This window comes from Oryctolagus cuniculus, chromosome 12 (assembly GCF_964237555.1).
Source record: "Oryctolagus cuniculus chromosome 12, mOryCun1.1, whole genome shotgun sequence".
Classification (NCBI taxonomy): domain Eukaryota; kingdom Metazoa; phylum Chordata; class Mammalia; order Lagomorpha; family Leporidae; genus Oryctolagus; species Oryctolagus cuniculus.
Genome location: NC_091443.1, coordinates 2,376,411 through 2,388,958, shown reverse-complemented (window position 1 = coordinate 2,388,958; position 12,548 = coordinate 2,376,411). Strand labels below are relative to the sequence as shown.

General features: G+C 62.4%; 1 protein-coding gene across 6 annotated transcripts in view; it reads right to left on the bottom strand.

Annotated features, from left to right (window-relative positions):
* Positions 1-12,548, bottom strand: part of SV2B (synaptic vesicle glycoprotein 2B) — a 125,185-nt gene that overhangs the window by 32,134 nt on the left and 80,503 nt on the right. For all 6 annotated transcript variants that reach the window (XM_070053307.1, XM_051835197.2, XM_051835196.2 and 3 more), the window contains 2 exons: positions 4,272-4,452; positions 3,484-3,635 (listed from right to left, as the gene is read on the bottom strand). In XM_070053307.1, the coding sequence (XP_069909408.1) occupies positions 3,484-3,635; positions 4,272-4,452 (333 nt within the window). The remainder of the gene's footprint in view (positions 1-3,483; positions 3,636-4,271; positions 4,453-12,548) is intronic.

Here is a 12,548-nt window from a genome sequence, read left to right as displayed (position 1 = left end):
GCAAAACAAAAAAGGTGAACTTGCACATTCAGCAGTCCCTGCCCGCGAGCGTCATTGCAACTCATGTTCAGGAAGGACCAGGGATGGCTCTGGAGAGCCGCACGGGGCCAACTCCCTCTCAGGAGGAGCAGCGATGCCGCGGGAACCCTGGCCGTCTGCAGCCTCAGATCAGAGCCCCAGCGCCAGCTTCTCCACCCCACAGTCAGAGCCCCAGCACTAGCTTCTCCACCCCGGGGTCACGGCCCCAGCCCCGGCTTCTCCACCCCGGGGTCACAGCCCCAGCCCGGCTTCTCCACCCCGGGGTCACGGCCCCAGCCCGGCTTCTCCACCCCGGGGTCACGGCCCCAGCCCCGGCTTCTCCACCCCGGGGTCACGGCCCCAGCCCGGCTTCTCCACCCCGGGGTCACGGCCCCAGCCCCTGCTTCTCCACCCCGGGGTCACGGCCCTAGCCCGGCTTCTCCACCCCACAGTCACAGCCCCAGCCCGGCTTCTCCACCCCGGGGTCACGGCCCTAGCCCGGCTTCTCCACCCCACAGTCAGAGCCCCCCAGCCCAGCTTCTCCACCCCGGGGTCACGGCCCCAGCCCCGGCTTCTCCACCCCACAGTCAGAGCCCCAGCCCCGGCTTCTCCACCCCGGGGTCACAATGCAGGTTTCACAGCCCAAGGCAGGGGATGAACCCTCAAGACCCCTGCGGTGTGTTCCCAATCAAAACTCCTTTTCAACGGGAGAGCAACAGCCAAGTGACATCGAGAGCCACGGGTGTTGAATAGAACAGGAAAACCAGCAGAGATCAGCAAAAGAGCTGATTTTTAGAAGCTGAGTGTGTCCACAGGACAGCCGGCGCTGCTGCTCGATGCGTCTCTGAAGACAATTCAAATGGTATTTTTTAAAAAGAAAAAACTGTTTATGACAAAAAGACAAAAATTTGTTTTTGCAAATACACACGAGGGCTTCTAAGGCGCTGAGGGTAATAGCTGTTTGGGTGTGAAATCTCCAGTTCATTTACTTAACAAGTTTGCCCCCGGCCGAGTCCAGCGGCTGCAGCTGGGAACCTCCTGTGACTCCTCATCGTGGTCCCGCTGTCCTGCCTGCCCTGGACTCCTGGCAGAGGGGACGCGGCGGGAGGCGTGGGACGCTGGCCGGTGGCTCAGCCACGCGTGGCCACAGAGCTGACAGCGCCCTGCGCAGCCTGGTCTCTTATCTCACTGGGGTTTGTTTGGTTTAATTTTAACTTTATTTACTTATTTAAGAGGTTGAGACAGACGGACAAGAGCTCCCGTCCACTGGTTCACTCTCCAGATGTCCACATCAGCCACGGCACGGCCAGGCTGAGGCCTGGAGCTGGGAGCTCGTCCAGGCTTTCCACGAGTACCCTTGCTGCTGGGGTCGGCAGCCTGAGCCACAGGACGGACCTGCCGTGGGGCGCGACGTCTCCCCCGGCACCTGAGCTGCTGCAGAAACGCTGGCTCCTGCCCGGACAATCTTAACTGAAAACCCGCCCCTTCCCGCGGGAGTGCTCCCAGACGAGGAGGATAAAGCCGTTGGCAGTACCTACACACCCGCAGCTCGCGTCCAGGCTGAGGAACGCCCGGAAAAGCCCCGGGAGGGGGAGCAGGCTTGTTTACAAAGCGCTCGCCTTGGGAAGGTCTGTTTGGCTTACGAGACACGAAAATTACCCGAAGCCCCTCCTCCCCGCACGGCTCTGGGGCTCCGCGGGGATCCCGAGAATCTGCGTGCGCTGCCTTCATTAGGCGCGTCTTTGGGGCCCTAAATTAGATAAAGCAAGTGGTGAGCTGCTTGCAAACAGCATGAATCCGGAGGCAGGACTGTCTGCTTCCAGCCTGCCCCACTTCCTCCGTCAGGATTTCGCAAACATCTGGCGGCGCTGGCTGCGGCGGGGCTCCAGCTGCAGAGCAGATGCGTCCTCTCTGGGCTGAGCCGGTGAGCAGCCAGGAAACATGGGCCGCGTCACCACCCTTCTCCATGAGAGCGTCACCCCAAGCCCCGGCCCCAGGGCCGCCCCGCTCCCCTCCGCCCCGGCAGTCTGGCCACGCACACACACACGGCTCCTCTCGGTGCCGGCCTTGACGCAGCTGAAGGATGGCACCGAGAGACAGGCCGGACGCCCGCGGCTCTCTGCCCGGGACGCAGGCTCCTGCTAAACAAGGCTCGGCCGCCGTGCCTCGAGGGCGGGGCCCTCCGCCACAGTGAAGCCTGGTGGCCCAGGAGGCTCTGGGTGAAAACCATCAGACAAGCATGCAAACGGGGAAACGCCTCCATCTGGGGTCCAGTACACAAGCACGGGCCTGGTGGCAGCCAGCAGACACACGGCCCCTGTGCCTTGGGTGTGCGACCCCTATCGACTCAGGCACATGGATACTGGCTGGTGAGTGTGAGTGTGAGTGTGAGTGTGTGTGTGTGTGTGTGTGGTGTAGACATGAAAGAACAGATCCGTTCACAGTGACCCCCGTGGGCGGCTGCTCCCCTCCAAGTACCCAGGACCCCCTACCTTCCCCATGTGCTGCTAGGGGCGTGTGGTTTGGTGAGATGGACCCAGGACCCAGTGCAGGGGTGAGGAGCGGAGAGCATCTAAGCCCCTGGGGACCCGTGTGCTCCCAGCACAGGACCCGGGTCGATCCAGTCGGGGGAAGTCGAAGGCCCTGGCCCCGCAGGTGCCGACAGGTGCAGGTGGGACACAGCAGAGGGACAGCTTTCGACAAGAAGCCGGGTGGGTGCGGAAGGGCACCTGGCTTCAGGGCAGCTGTCTGCTGCCCCGTCATGCTCTGCAGGATTCTAACTCACGGCCAAGTCTAGAGCCCCCACCACCAGCTTCCCAAAAATGGTTTTGAACGGTGCTCACGGAATCACCAGCTCCCTCCAAGGCCGGGATGAAAGTCAGCATGGCTGCCTTCCCCGCCTGGTGTCGCCTGACGAAGCCGATGGGGAATTTCAAGCCGCCTGTCTGGCAGTTTTCCCAGTCCGCGAGGAGAATGAGACTGTCCCGCGGACGCTGCGCACCCCTCTCTAACGGCTACCCCAGTTCTGCCGCTGCTGCTGCCGCCGCGAGAGCGCTCGTGCCAGCCAGGCACTCGACCAGATGTGAGCAGGGCAGTGCACCTGCAGGGAAGCCCGGGTCCCGGCCCCACCCACGCCGGCCAGGTGCACCACCTCAGGGGAGTCACCGACTTCTCGGATTCTGCGACGTTGCTCATCCATAGAGGATCTCGGCGGAGGGAGGAGGGCGGGGGACATGAAGGCCATTTGAAAAAAAGAGTTGTGGGGGGGAGGTGGGGAGGAGGGTAACAAGGCGGCAGGACTGGGCTGTTTCCCAAAAGCTACGCAGACTGACTCGGACAGCGGCCTGGGTGTGTGCACTGTGCCTGCAGGGCCTGCGTGTCTGCAGCATCCGTCCAACGTCCTTGGCAAAGACGGCGGCTGGGGACAGCACACGCGGTGCGGGTGGGGGCCGCGGCGGCACTCACCGTAGTGAGGGATGATGCTCCAGGCCATGGCGGACGCGTAGATGCCCCCCGTCATCCAGAACATGCCCAGCCAGCTGAGGTGCTCGCCCCGCTTCTCCCGAGACAGGAACTCCGAGAAATAGGCAAAGACGATCGGCAGGGAGCCCCCTGTGCTGCAGAGAGAAGGGGCCAGAAAGAACAAATCAGCTCATGCGCTCACAGCGGCCACGGCAGGAAAACACCGGACCTCGGGAGGCCGGCCAGGCGGCCTGTCCTGGGCTCATCTGACTTTAAAAACCGGCTCTGCGGGCCGGCGCCGCGGCTCACTAGGCTAATCCTCTGCCTAGCGGCGCCGGCACACCGGGTTCTAGTCCCGGTTGGGGCGCCGGATTCTGTCCCAGTTGCCCCTCTTCCAGACCAGCTCTCTGCTGTGGCCAGGGAGTGCAGTGGAGGATGGCCCAAGTCCTTGGGCCCTGCACCCCATGGGAGACCAGGAAAAGCACCTGGCTCCTGGCTCCTGCCATCGGATCAGCGCGGTGCGCCGGCCGCAGCGCGCTGGCCGCGGCGGCCATTGAAGGGTGAACCAACGGCAAAGGAAGACCTTTCTCTCTGTCTCTCTCTCTCTCACTGTCCACTCTGCCTGTCAAAAAAAAAAAAAAAAAAAAAAAACAGCTCTGCCGCCCAACCCTGTCCCTAACCCCCCCCCCCAAGGCCCAGCTTCAGCGCAGGATCTGCAAGGCCCACCCAAGTCTCCGCCCCAGGGGTTCCGGGGACACCACTCAGCCAGGGGGCCGAGCCGGCGCACGTACCCGATGCCGGAGAGGAGTCGGCAGAAGAGGAAGGCTCCGTATCCCTGCACGAAGGAGGAGAGGGAGGCAAAGGAGGCACCGACGGCCAGAGCCATGCTGAGGGCTCGCTTCCTGCCCAGCTTGTCGGCCAGGCCCCCCAGCACGAAGGCCCCGGCCATCATCCCCAGGTAGACTATCAGCCCTGCACGGAGGGGAGGAGAGGGAGGGAGAGGAGAGAGAAGACAGGGGTTAGCGACGACAGCTGTTGATCCTCCTCATCCACCCTAGAAACCGCCTGCCACAGACACGAGGCGGAACGTGGCGAGATGCGCGTGGCAAACCACCCGGAAGTCTTCACAAACGTGATTCCAGGAACACGGCTTCTCCAGGCTCACACTCGGGCTCCCGTGCCAGCACGGATCAGCTGGAGCTGGCACAGGCGGGCCGGCCTCGCTTAGACCCCCGGCCTGACCCGTGGCCCACAGTCAGGTAACGAAAGCATTTGTGCTACAGTATCCCAGGCACGAGCCTGTGTGAAGGCAGTGTAGGCTGCGAATTCAGTTTGCCAGTGCTCTGTTTAGGAGCTCCACCCAGTCTCCCACGTGGGTGGCAGGGGCCAAGCACCTGGGTCACCTTCCACTGCCTTTCCAGGCACACTAGCAGGGAGCTGGGTCAGAAGTGGAGCGGCCTGGATTGGAACCAGCACTCACACGGGATGCCAGTGCTGCAGGCGGCACTCAACCCTCTGTCCCACAGGGCCACTTGGGCCTCACTGCTCACTAGAGGTCGGGTCCAGACCTCTTAGCTCCATGTGAGTGCAGACAGTTCATCCATCACGTGTTCATCCCCAGGACTGCTCGCGACCACGAAGCGGCTCCTTTCCCTCCAGGAGATAAACAGCAAAATGCATGGTTACCACCGTATGAGGCACAAGTGCCCCAGACAAGTCCATGGCCGGCGTCGCGAGCACCCGGAGATACAGCACAGGCTGCACGCTCCTCTCTCGCTGCGGGAAGCCTTCGGAGGGAGACTGGCAGGGGCTGGTGGGCACCAAGGCAGTGAGGACAGCACAGCCAGGGCCGGGAGGCAGTCGTGTCATGGACCAGAGTTCCTGGTGTAGCCCGTGAGGGCCTGAGGCTGGAGGGAGGACACAGGCCGGATGGCAGATAGCGCTGTGCACCTGTATGGATGCACACGTGCGTGTCTGCCTGCGTGTGTGGGGGAGGAGGGAAGGGAGGAGCCAGCTGGTGGGGAGGGGCGGAGATCCGCGTCCCCCGGCCCACCTGGAGTAAATGCCGGCGCCCAGTCAAAGCTCGTCACTCTGGCTTCGACGAACCATCTCCAGCACTGCTCAAACTTCACTGCGCACACACGGCACCGGGGAGCTTGTGACAGTCACGTGGTGGCCCAGCGAGTCCCGCCGGTGCTGGGACCACGATTTGAAGAGGAGGAGGCAGAGCGCACCTTCGCCCTGTGGACCCCTGCACAGGCGGGGATGGGCTCCCAGAGCCGCCACTCACCGGCTGCACGGCTTTGCAGTGCCCTCTTGTGAGCTGACCGCTGAGCCTGGTGTCTCCAAGCCACATTCTCGCTTATTTAAAAAAACGCAAACCACGAAAGATGACATCCTGCAGACCTCCCAGGAAGCAGCTGCTCAGGTTGGAAACATAAACCCAGACACAGGTTTGGCTAAGCCTCTGAGGACCACACGCGTTGCCTGCCCTGACCGCGGGCCTCTCCGCCTCCAGGTGTGGTCGCGGCAGAAAGCACTGTACTGGTGATCCAGCTGCTGCCCCGCCACCAAGCCACTCTGGCAAACTCCTGCTCTGGACCCTGGCTCCGCCAGCTGCTCCCCACAACTCTGCCAAAAGCAGGCACAGAGGGAGGCTCCGGGGTGGGAGCGCAGTGAGGGCCCGTGCTGCACGCTCCGGGAGAGCGGCACATCTTCACCCTCCCACGGCAGCAGCGGAGGCCACGCTGTGCGCCACGCCCCTGTCGATGCCAGTCCCGGCCAGCCAGTGCCCCTTCCTCCAACATCCGAGCTGTAGCTCCAGGGGACGCCTCTCGGAGCAGGAAGGTGCAGTTATTCCGGCCTGTTCCTGTGCCTTCCAAAGCCCTCGGGTGGCAGCCGCTCCCTGCGTTTGCAACCTCAGGAATTCGCTTCCCCAGTTAAGAACGTCGACACTGGGGATGGTGTCGCGGCACGGCAGGTGAGCCCCGGCCTGTGGCGCAGGCATCCCAGGGGAGCACCACCTAGAGCCCTGCGCCTCCCCTTCCCACGCAGCTGCCTCATAACCAACCCTGGAAGGCAGCAGGCCGTGGCCCAAGTCCTTGGGCCCCCGCCACCCACACGGGACCCAGGGGAGCTCCTGGCTCCTGGCTTCTGCCGGGCCCAGCCCCGGCCATTGCAGCCATTTGGGGAGCAAATGAGCAGGAGGACCTCTCTCTCTCTCTCCCTCTCTCTCTCTCCTTTCCCTCTCAAATAAATAAATCTTGTTTTTATAGAGAATATTTTATATTAATGTCTGTGTACAAGGAGTGGTTTCTGTCTTCTGATTGTCCCTTGACTGAGCCCCACCCCCAGGCAAATGAACAGACTCAGAAATGACAGATTGGCTCCACCCCCGACAGCTGGCACGGGAGGCAGCTGTGCACTGGAGGAGGCTGGGGACTGACCCAGGCACTCCCTGCTGGCCCCCAGCTGTGCTAAGGAGGGGGCTCCCCCAGACACTCACTGAGGGCCCCCCAGCTGTGCCCTGGAGGAGGGGGCTCACCCAGACGCTCACTGAGGGCCCCCCAGCTGTGCCCTGGAGGTGGGGGCTCACCCAGATGCTCACTCAGACCCCCCAGCTGTGCTAAGGAGGGGGCTCCCCCAGACACTCACTGAGGGCCCCCCAGCTGTGCCCTGGAGGTGGGGGCTCACCCAGACCCCCCAGCTGTGCCCTGGAGGAGGGGGCTCACCCAGGCGCTCACTGAGGGTCCCCCGGCTGCACCTCTGGTCTCCCGGCCCTGCCTCTGGGCTCCCAGCACTGACACTCTGTGTCCAAGGCGTCCTGAACACCTCAGGCCGGGGAAGGGGAGGAGGAAAAGTGAGCCCAGCCACCAAGGAAGAGAATCAGAAAGAAATGGCTCTGCTGCTTTTTTAAAGATTTGTTTACTTACTGGAGAGGCAGAGTGACAGAGGGAGGGAGAAACAGGGATCTGCTGGTTCATTCCCCAGACGGCCGCAATGTCCAGGACTGGGCCAGGCTGAAGCCCGGAGCCAGGACCCCACGTGGATGGCAGGGGCCCGGGCACTTGAGCCACCGTCGGCGGCCTTCCCAGGTGCGGTAATGGGGGGCTGGAGCTGAAGCAGCAGCCAGCTCTCACACCAGCACTCCAGTCTGATTCGCTGGTGTTGCAGCGGTAACTTAACTCTGTCATAACACCCGCCCCAGGCTGGCCATTGAACTCACGTAAAATCTGTTTTCGGCAGAAGAAATTGAGACAATAAACTAGAAAATCCAAGGGCAATGTAGCTATCAAAAGTCACTTTAGCACAAAACAGGTAAGGCAGCCACTCCGTACGCTCCGTGCTGTATTTAGGCGAATGTCCCCTACTAGACGTAGACGATTACAGAAACGTACAACTGACTGTTGGAGCTGGAAGAAAACCCAGGGAACGGGCGACCGACAGCGGCAGGCTGCGTGCGGCTCTGCCTGCCTCTCGGTGCCTCCGTGGAAACCGAGCCGGCCCGGTGCAGACTTCCTGCTGATCAGCAGGCCCAGCGGGGCGCATGCACGTCCTGCTGGTAACGTCTAGGCTAACGGCCGCTACTCGCTGTGCAAGCCTGCCCTGTGGGCTGCTGCTGGTCGAGGGACGGCCCGCCTGCCCCAGCCCTGCGCCCCGACAGGCCGCCACTCCCTTCCGTGGCACGCCCTCGCTCTGGGGCGCCATCCCTGCGCTGCCATCACACACCCGTGTGCTCTCGCACGTGGGTCTGTCCACATTCACCCAGCTCCTCCACTGTGCGCTCCCGGAGGGGGCGGCCGCGCGTTCTAGCCAAGCTGAACCCCCCCAGCACCTATACACAGGGCACAGAGATCAACACAGAGCAGGCGTCCACGAGCGTTCATTCAGCAAATCACGTATTTAAAAAACGCACACTCACTGCAGAAAAATCTGAAAAATACCCAAAAATGCATAAAACACAAAACAAAAGTTACCCATCACACCAGCACTTGAAGACAGCTGCGTCACATGTCTCATGTCCATATGTGCACCATACATGTTGTACACATGTGCAACCACACGCTGGTATACTGTGTGCACATATCAGTAACTGTGTGTACACTGCACTGTTAGTCACTGTATGTGCACACAAGTGCATGCTAGTGTCCATATGTGCACCATACATGTTGTACACGTGTGCAACCACATGCTGGCATTTCTGTGTGCACATCATATCAGTAACTGTGTGTACACTGCACTGTTAGTCACTGTGTGCACAAGTGCATGCTAGTGTCCATGTGTGCACCATACATGTTGTACACGTGTGCAACCACACGCCGGTATACTGTGTGCACATATCAGTAACTGTGTGTACACTGCACTGTTAGTCACTGTGTGTGCACAAGTGCATGCTAGTGTCCATGTGTGCGCCATACATGTTGTACACGTGTGCAACCACACGCCGGCATTTCTGTGTGCAGTCGTGTTAGTAACGGCATGTGCACAGGGGTGTGAGGGATCTGCGTGGCGGGGAGCACCCTGCACTGGGCGTGTCGTGTCTGGCTCCTGCCCTCCCTCCCCATCAGCAGGGGCATCTCTGTGCGCAGGTCCTGTGTGAGTTCCCCACCACCTGCCCAGAACAGATACTGAGGAACGGAACCACGAGGTGGGCGGGGCCGACGCCCTGCGGTCCTGAGACGCTCTTCTCCCCACGCAGGCAGACCGCCCCTGCTCAGGGCCAGGGAGAGGCGGAGCGGCTGGATCAGGCTGCACCCCTGCACCTGGTGAGGGGAAGGCGGAGACCCACACGGGCGAGCTTCTCTAGTTAGCAGTGAACCAAGACAAAGGAGCCCCCTCCCGCCGCTTCTGCGTGAGCGCGTAGGACTTCACGCACTCCTCGCCTGGGAGGGCTCCCAGCAGCCACTGAAGACCTACGGGGCTGCTCGCACACACGCACAGCAGTAGGAACCAGCACCGCCCAACTGAGCGCCGCCCCCCCGCCATTCTGCCAGATAATTCCCATCAGCTCTGCTCCACTTGTAGTCAACCCCCTCGAGGGGCCACACTCTGACTCGGCCCTGGGCTCACAGACGCACAAAGGGGCAAGGTGACGAAGGTCCCGCCCATACGGGGATCCCCGAGCGAGGTCTCCCTTGGTGCTCAATCAGGAGAGCCCTCGGGGAGGCCACCCTCACTCCCCGCGGAATCGACGCATCGGCTAAGTCAGCCAGGAGCTCTGCCGAGACATGGGGGAGCCCGGGAACTTCCGAAACAGGAAGTGCGTCCTCTGGGGTCTAGGAGCTCAGCACAGAGCAGGTGCGGCCTGAACAAGGTGCTGGCCGAGGAGCCAGCGAAGAAAGCGTGGGCCGATGCATCCGTGCAGGCACACACAGGCGAGCCCACCCACACGGGGTCCTTCTGCGTGCCGGGCGGGGCGAGCCCTCAAGGCCCTGAACCTCAGAGCGAGGAGCACGTCCCTCCTGCAGACGCCCACGCCGCATCCAGGGAGGTGAGGACTTAGGTCGGGGGGGGACCCCGAGGCGTGGAGGCTGACGCCGCCCTCGAGACGCGTCTGCAGGGTTCGCTGTGCTGGGCACATTCCCATCAGCCATCCCCACTCCTTCCTCGTTAGGTAACTGCGTTTGGCTCTGACATTAAAGCGTGTTCAGAGAAACTGCCCCCGTGGCCACCCCACCCTGGGCGATGATCATCTTCAACCAATCGTCTCGCTCACCACTCACCCAGCGGGAGCCGTGAGGCGCACGGGGACATCAGCCAGGGGCTCCTGGGCCTCATTTCACACCAAGGCAGCAGGGGGCACAAGGAAGGGGCACGTTCAGGCCACCATTCCCCTTCCTTCCTGCTGGGGGGACACAGAGCACAGAGCTATGGCAGCCACCCTGTGACCATGAGGAAAAGGCAGAGGGTCAGAGATAGCCAGTCTCCTGCCCTGACATCAGTGAGCCATCGAATCACCTGCTCTGAGAATTGAAAGTAATTCTCTAAATAATAACCACCTTTACGGGCCACAGGCAGATGCCTCTACACACCGGGGGTCTCCTAAACAGAGATCTAGCATAGACAAACGGTCCCTAACTCACACACATCCGTCCTTAAGGACAGGGGGGCCAACAACGTGTGCAGAGAAAGCAACACAGTGCCCTGGACTAAAGCAAGTGACCTTGGCCATCGCGGCCCCCTCAGGGCTCAGATTCCTCGTGCTGGGGGCAAAGGGCAGGCTAGGAGCTCCCCTGTACCCCTTTCGTGCCCAGCGTCAGATGGTTCTATGACGTGGTCACACATGCCTGGGTTAGCACCCTGCACCCCCTCCTCTCCCTCCTGGGACTGAGCAGAGGGACACGGCGAGGCCAGGGGAAAGATGGCAAGGGACAGGCGAGCTCCAGGACCGCCGCCCCTCCCCCGCCACACCCATGACTTCCAGGTCTCCCTCTCTGCAGACCAAACCAATCCTCTCAGGGCGGGACTCAGCCCATGGAGCTCGTGCCAGGTACGACACACGAATCGGGATTTCAACCCCGCCAGTCCACAGAGGGCCCCTTAGGCTGTGTGGCCGTGACCTCCAGGGAGGCCCTGCACACCTCAGACCCTGGTGCTGGTGGGGGGCTGGGGGGGTCCTCTGTGCCCCTCCAACCCTGGTTTCTGCAGGCGACAGATGGAGCCTTGGGACCTTCACAGAGCCCAGTGCAGAGCGGCCGCCCAGCGCTCTGGACAGCCTGACCGTCCCAGGGTCATCAGCACCCAGCCTTTCCGACCCCACTGGCTGGGACCATGGACGCTGCCCGGAACTCCACGCTCTGATGAGGCCAGCGCCTGCTCACTCGTGTCTCACCGGAGAGAGGCATTTTGCACAAGGGGCTGCTCAAGGCGGCAGACGGCAGGGGCAGCAAGGGAGGGGGCAGCAAGAGGGCCGAGGCCGTGACAACCGCTCCCGAGCCCTGCGTCGGTCACCCGCCACTTCCGGCGCCTTCCTCTAGCCTGTCGGAGCCCACGCTTTCTCGCGCTCGCCGTTTGTGGGGTTTTAGAAGGAAGAGGAACGTCCCACACGGACCACCCAGCGCTCTCTGGGTGCAGGGAGGGAGGCTGTCAGACTAGAACTCAGCCCGCCGGCTGTTCAGATCGGGAGGAAAGTGTCGGAGGTTGCAGCAGGCGGCGGGAAAGGCCGGCTTTCATGGCGTCAGCCTGTGCGCCCTCTAGTAAGGAGCCGCTAACCACGGGCGGGAGGCGCTGGGCAGAGCGCAGGGCAGGCGACCTCACGAGGACGGGGTCCAGCACGCATCACGCATCGCCAAGGACTCCCGGAGCGCGCGTCCCTCACTGTGCAGACAGGGACAGGGCACGGCTCTGCCACCTCCCGGGGCTGTCCGCAGACCCGGGAAGAGTGCGCGGGAACCCCACTGAGACTCTGGGAAGCACCGCGCGTGATTTTCAGAGCCAAGTGGACAAGCAAAATGAAAACACCCTGACCACCACCTCAAACCCAGGAGGCACGGTCCTACCCTCACACAGCACGGGACGCAAACGCTGCCACTGACCCAGAGTCCGCTGAGGACGCCTGGTTCCCACCCCACGCCCGCTGGACTCGCCAGGGAGCCGTCAGCATGCACGTGCACCTGCCTGTGCCGCCCTCACGGCTCTGACCCCCTGGCTCTTGGGCAGCAGTGCCTGGGTCTTTAGCAGCACCTCGGGCCACACCGACCAGTGCTGGAGCTGACAGCCACCCACTGGATCTCAGCCAGGAGCGATGCCCCCGCCCCAAGGGACAAAGGATGGCCCCAGGAGGACAGCCCGGGAACAAGGAACTGTCCAACTCTAAATGCCAACAGTGCCGGGTTGAAGGCTGGCTCAGAAGAAAGCCAGCAGCTGATGTCACCGCACAGACACCACTCAGCGAAATCCGGGATCCCGGCGCACTCCTGGATACCCAGCAGGCCTCAGCAGCTGCCACACAAACCGCCAAGGAACCAGCACTGCCTGGCTTCAGAGGCTAGACCCCAAAGGCAGCAAGCCCCCCCCCCCCCCCCGTCTCAGGACAAGAACCTCGGATGCTCCGAGATGACGGAATCCAG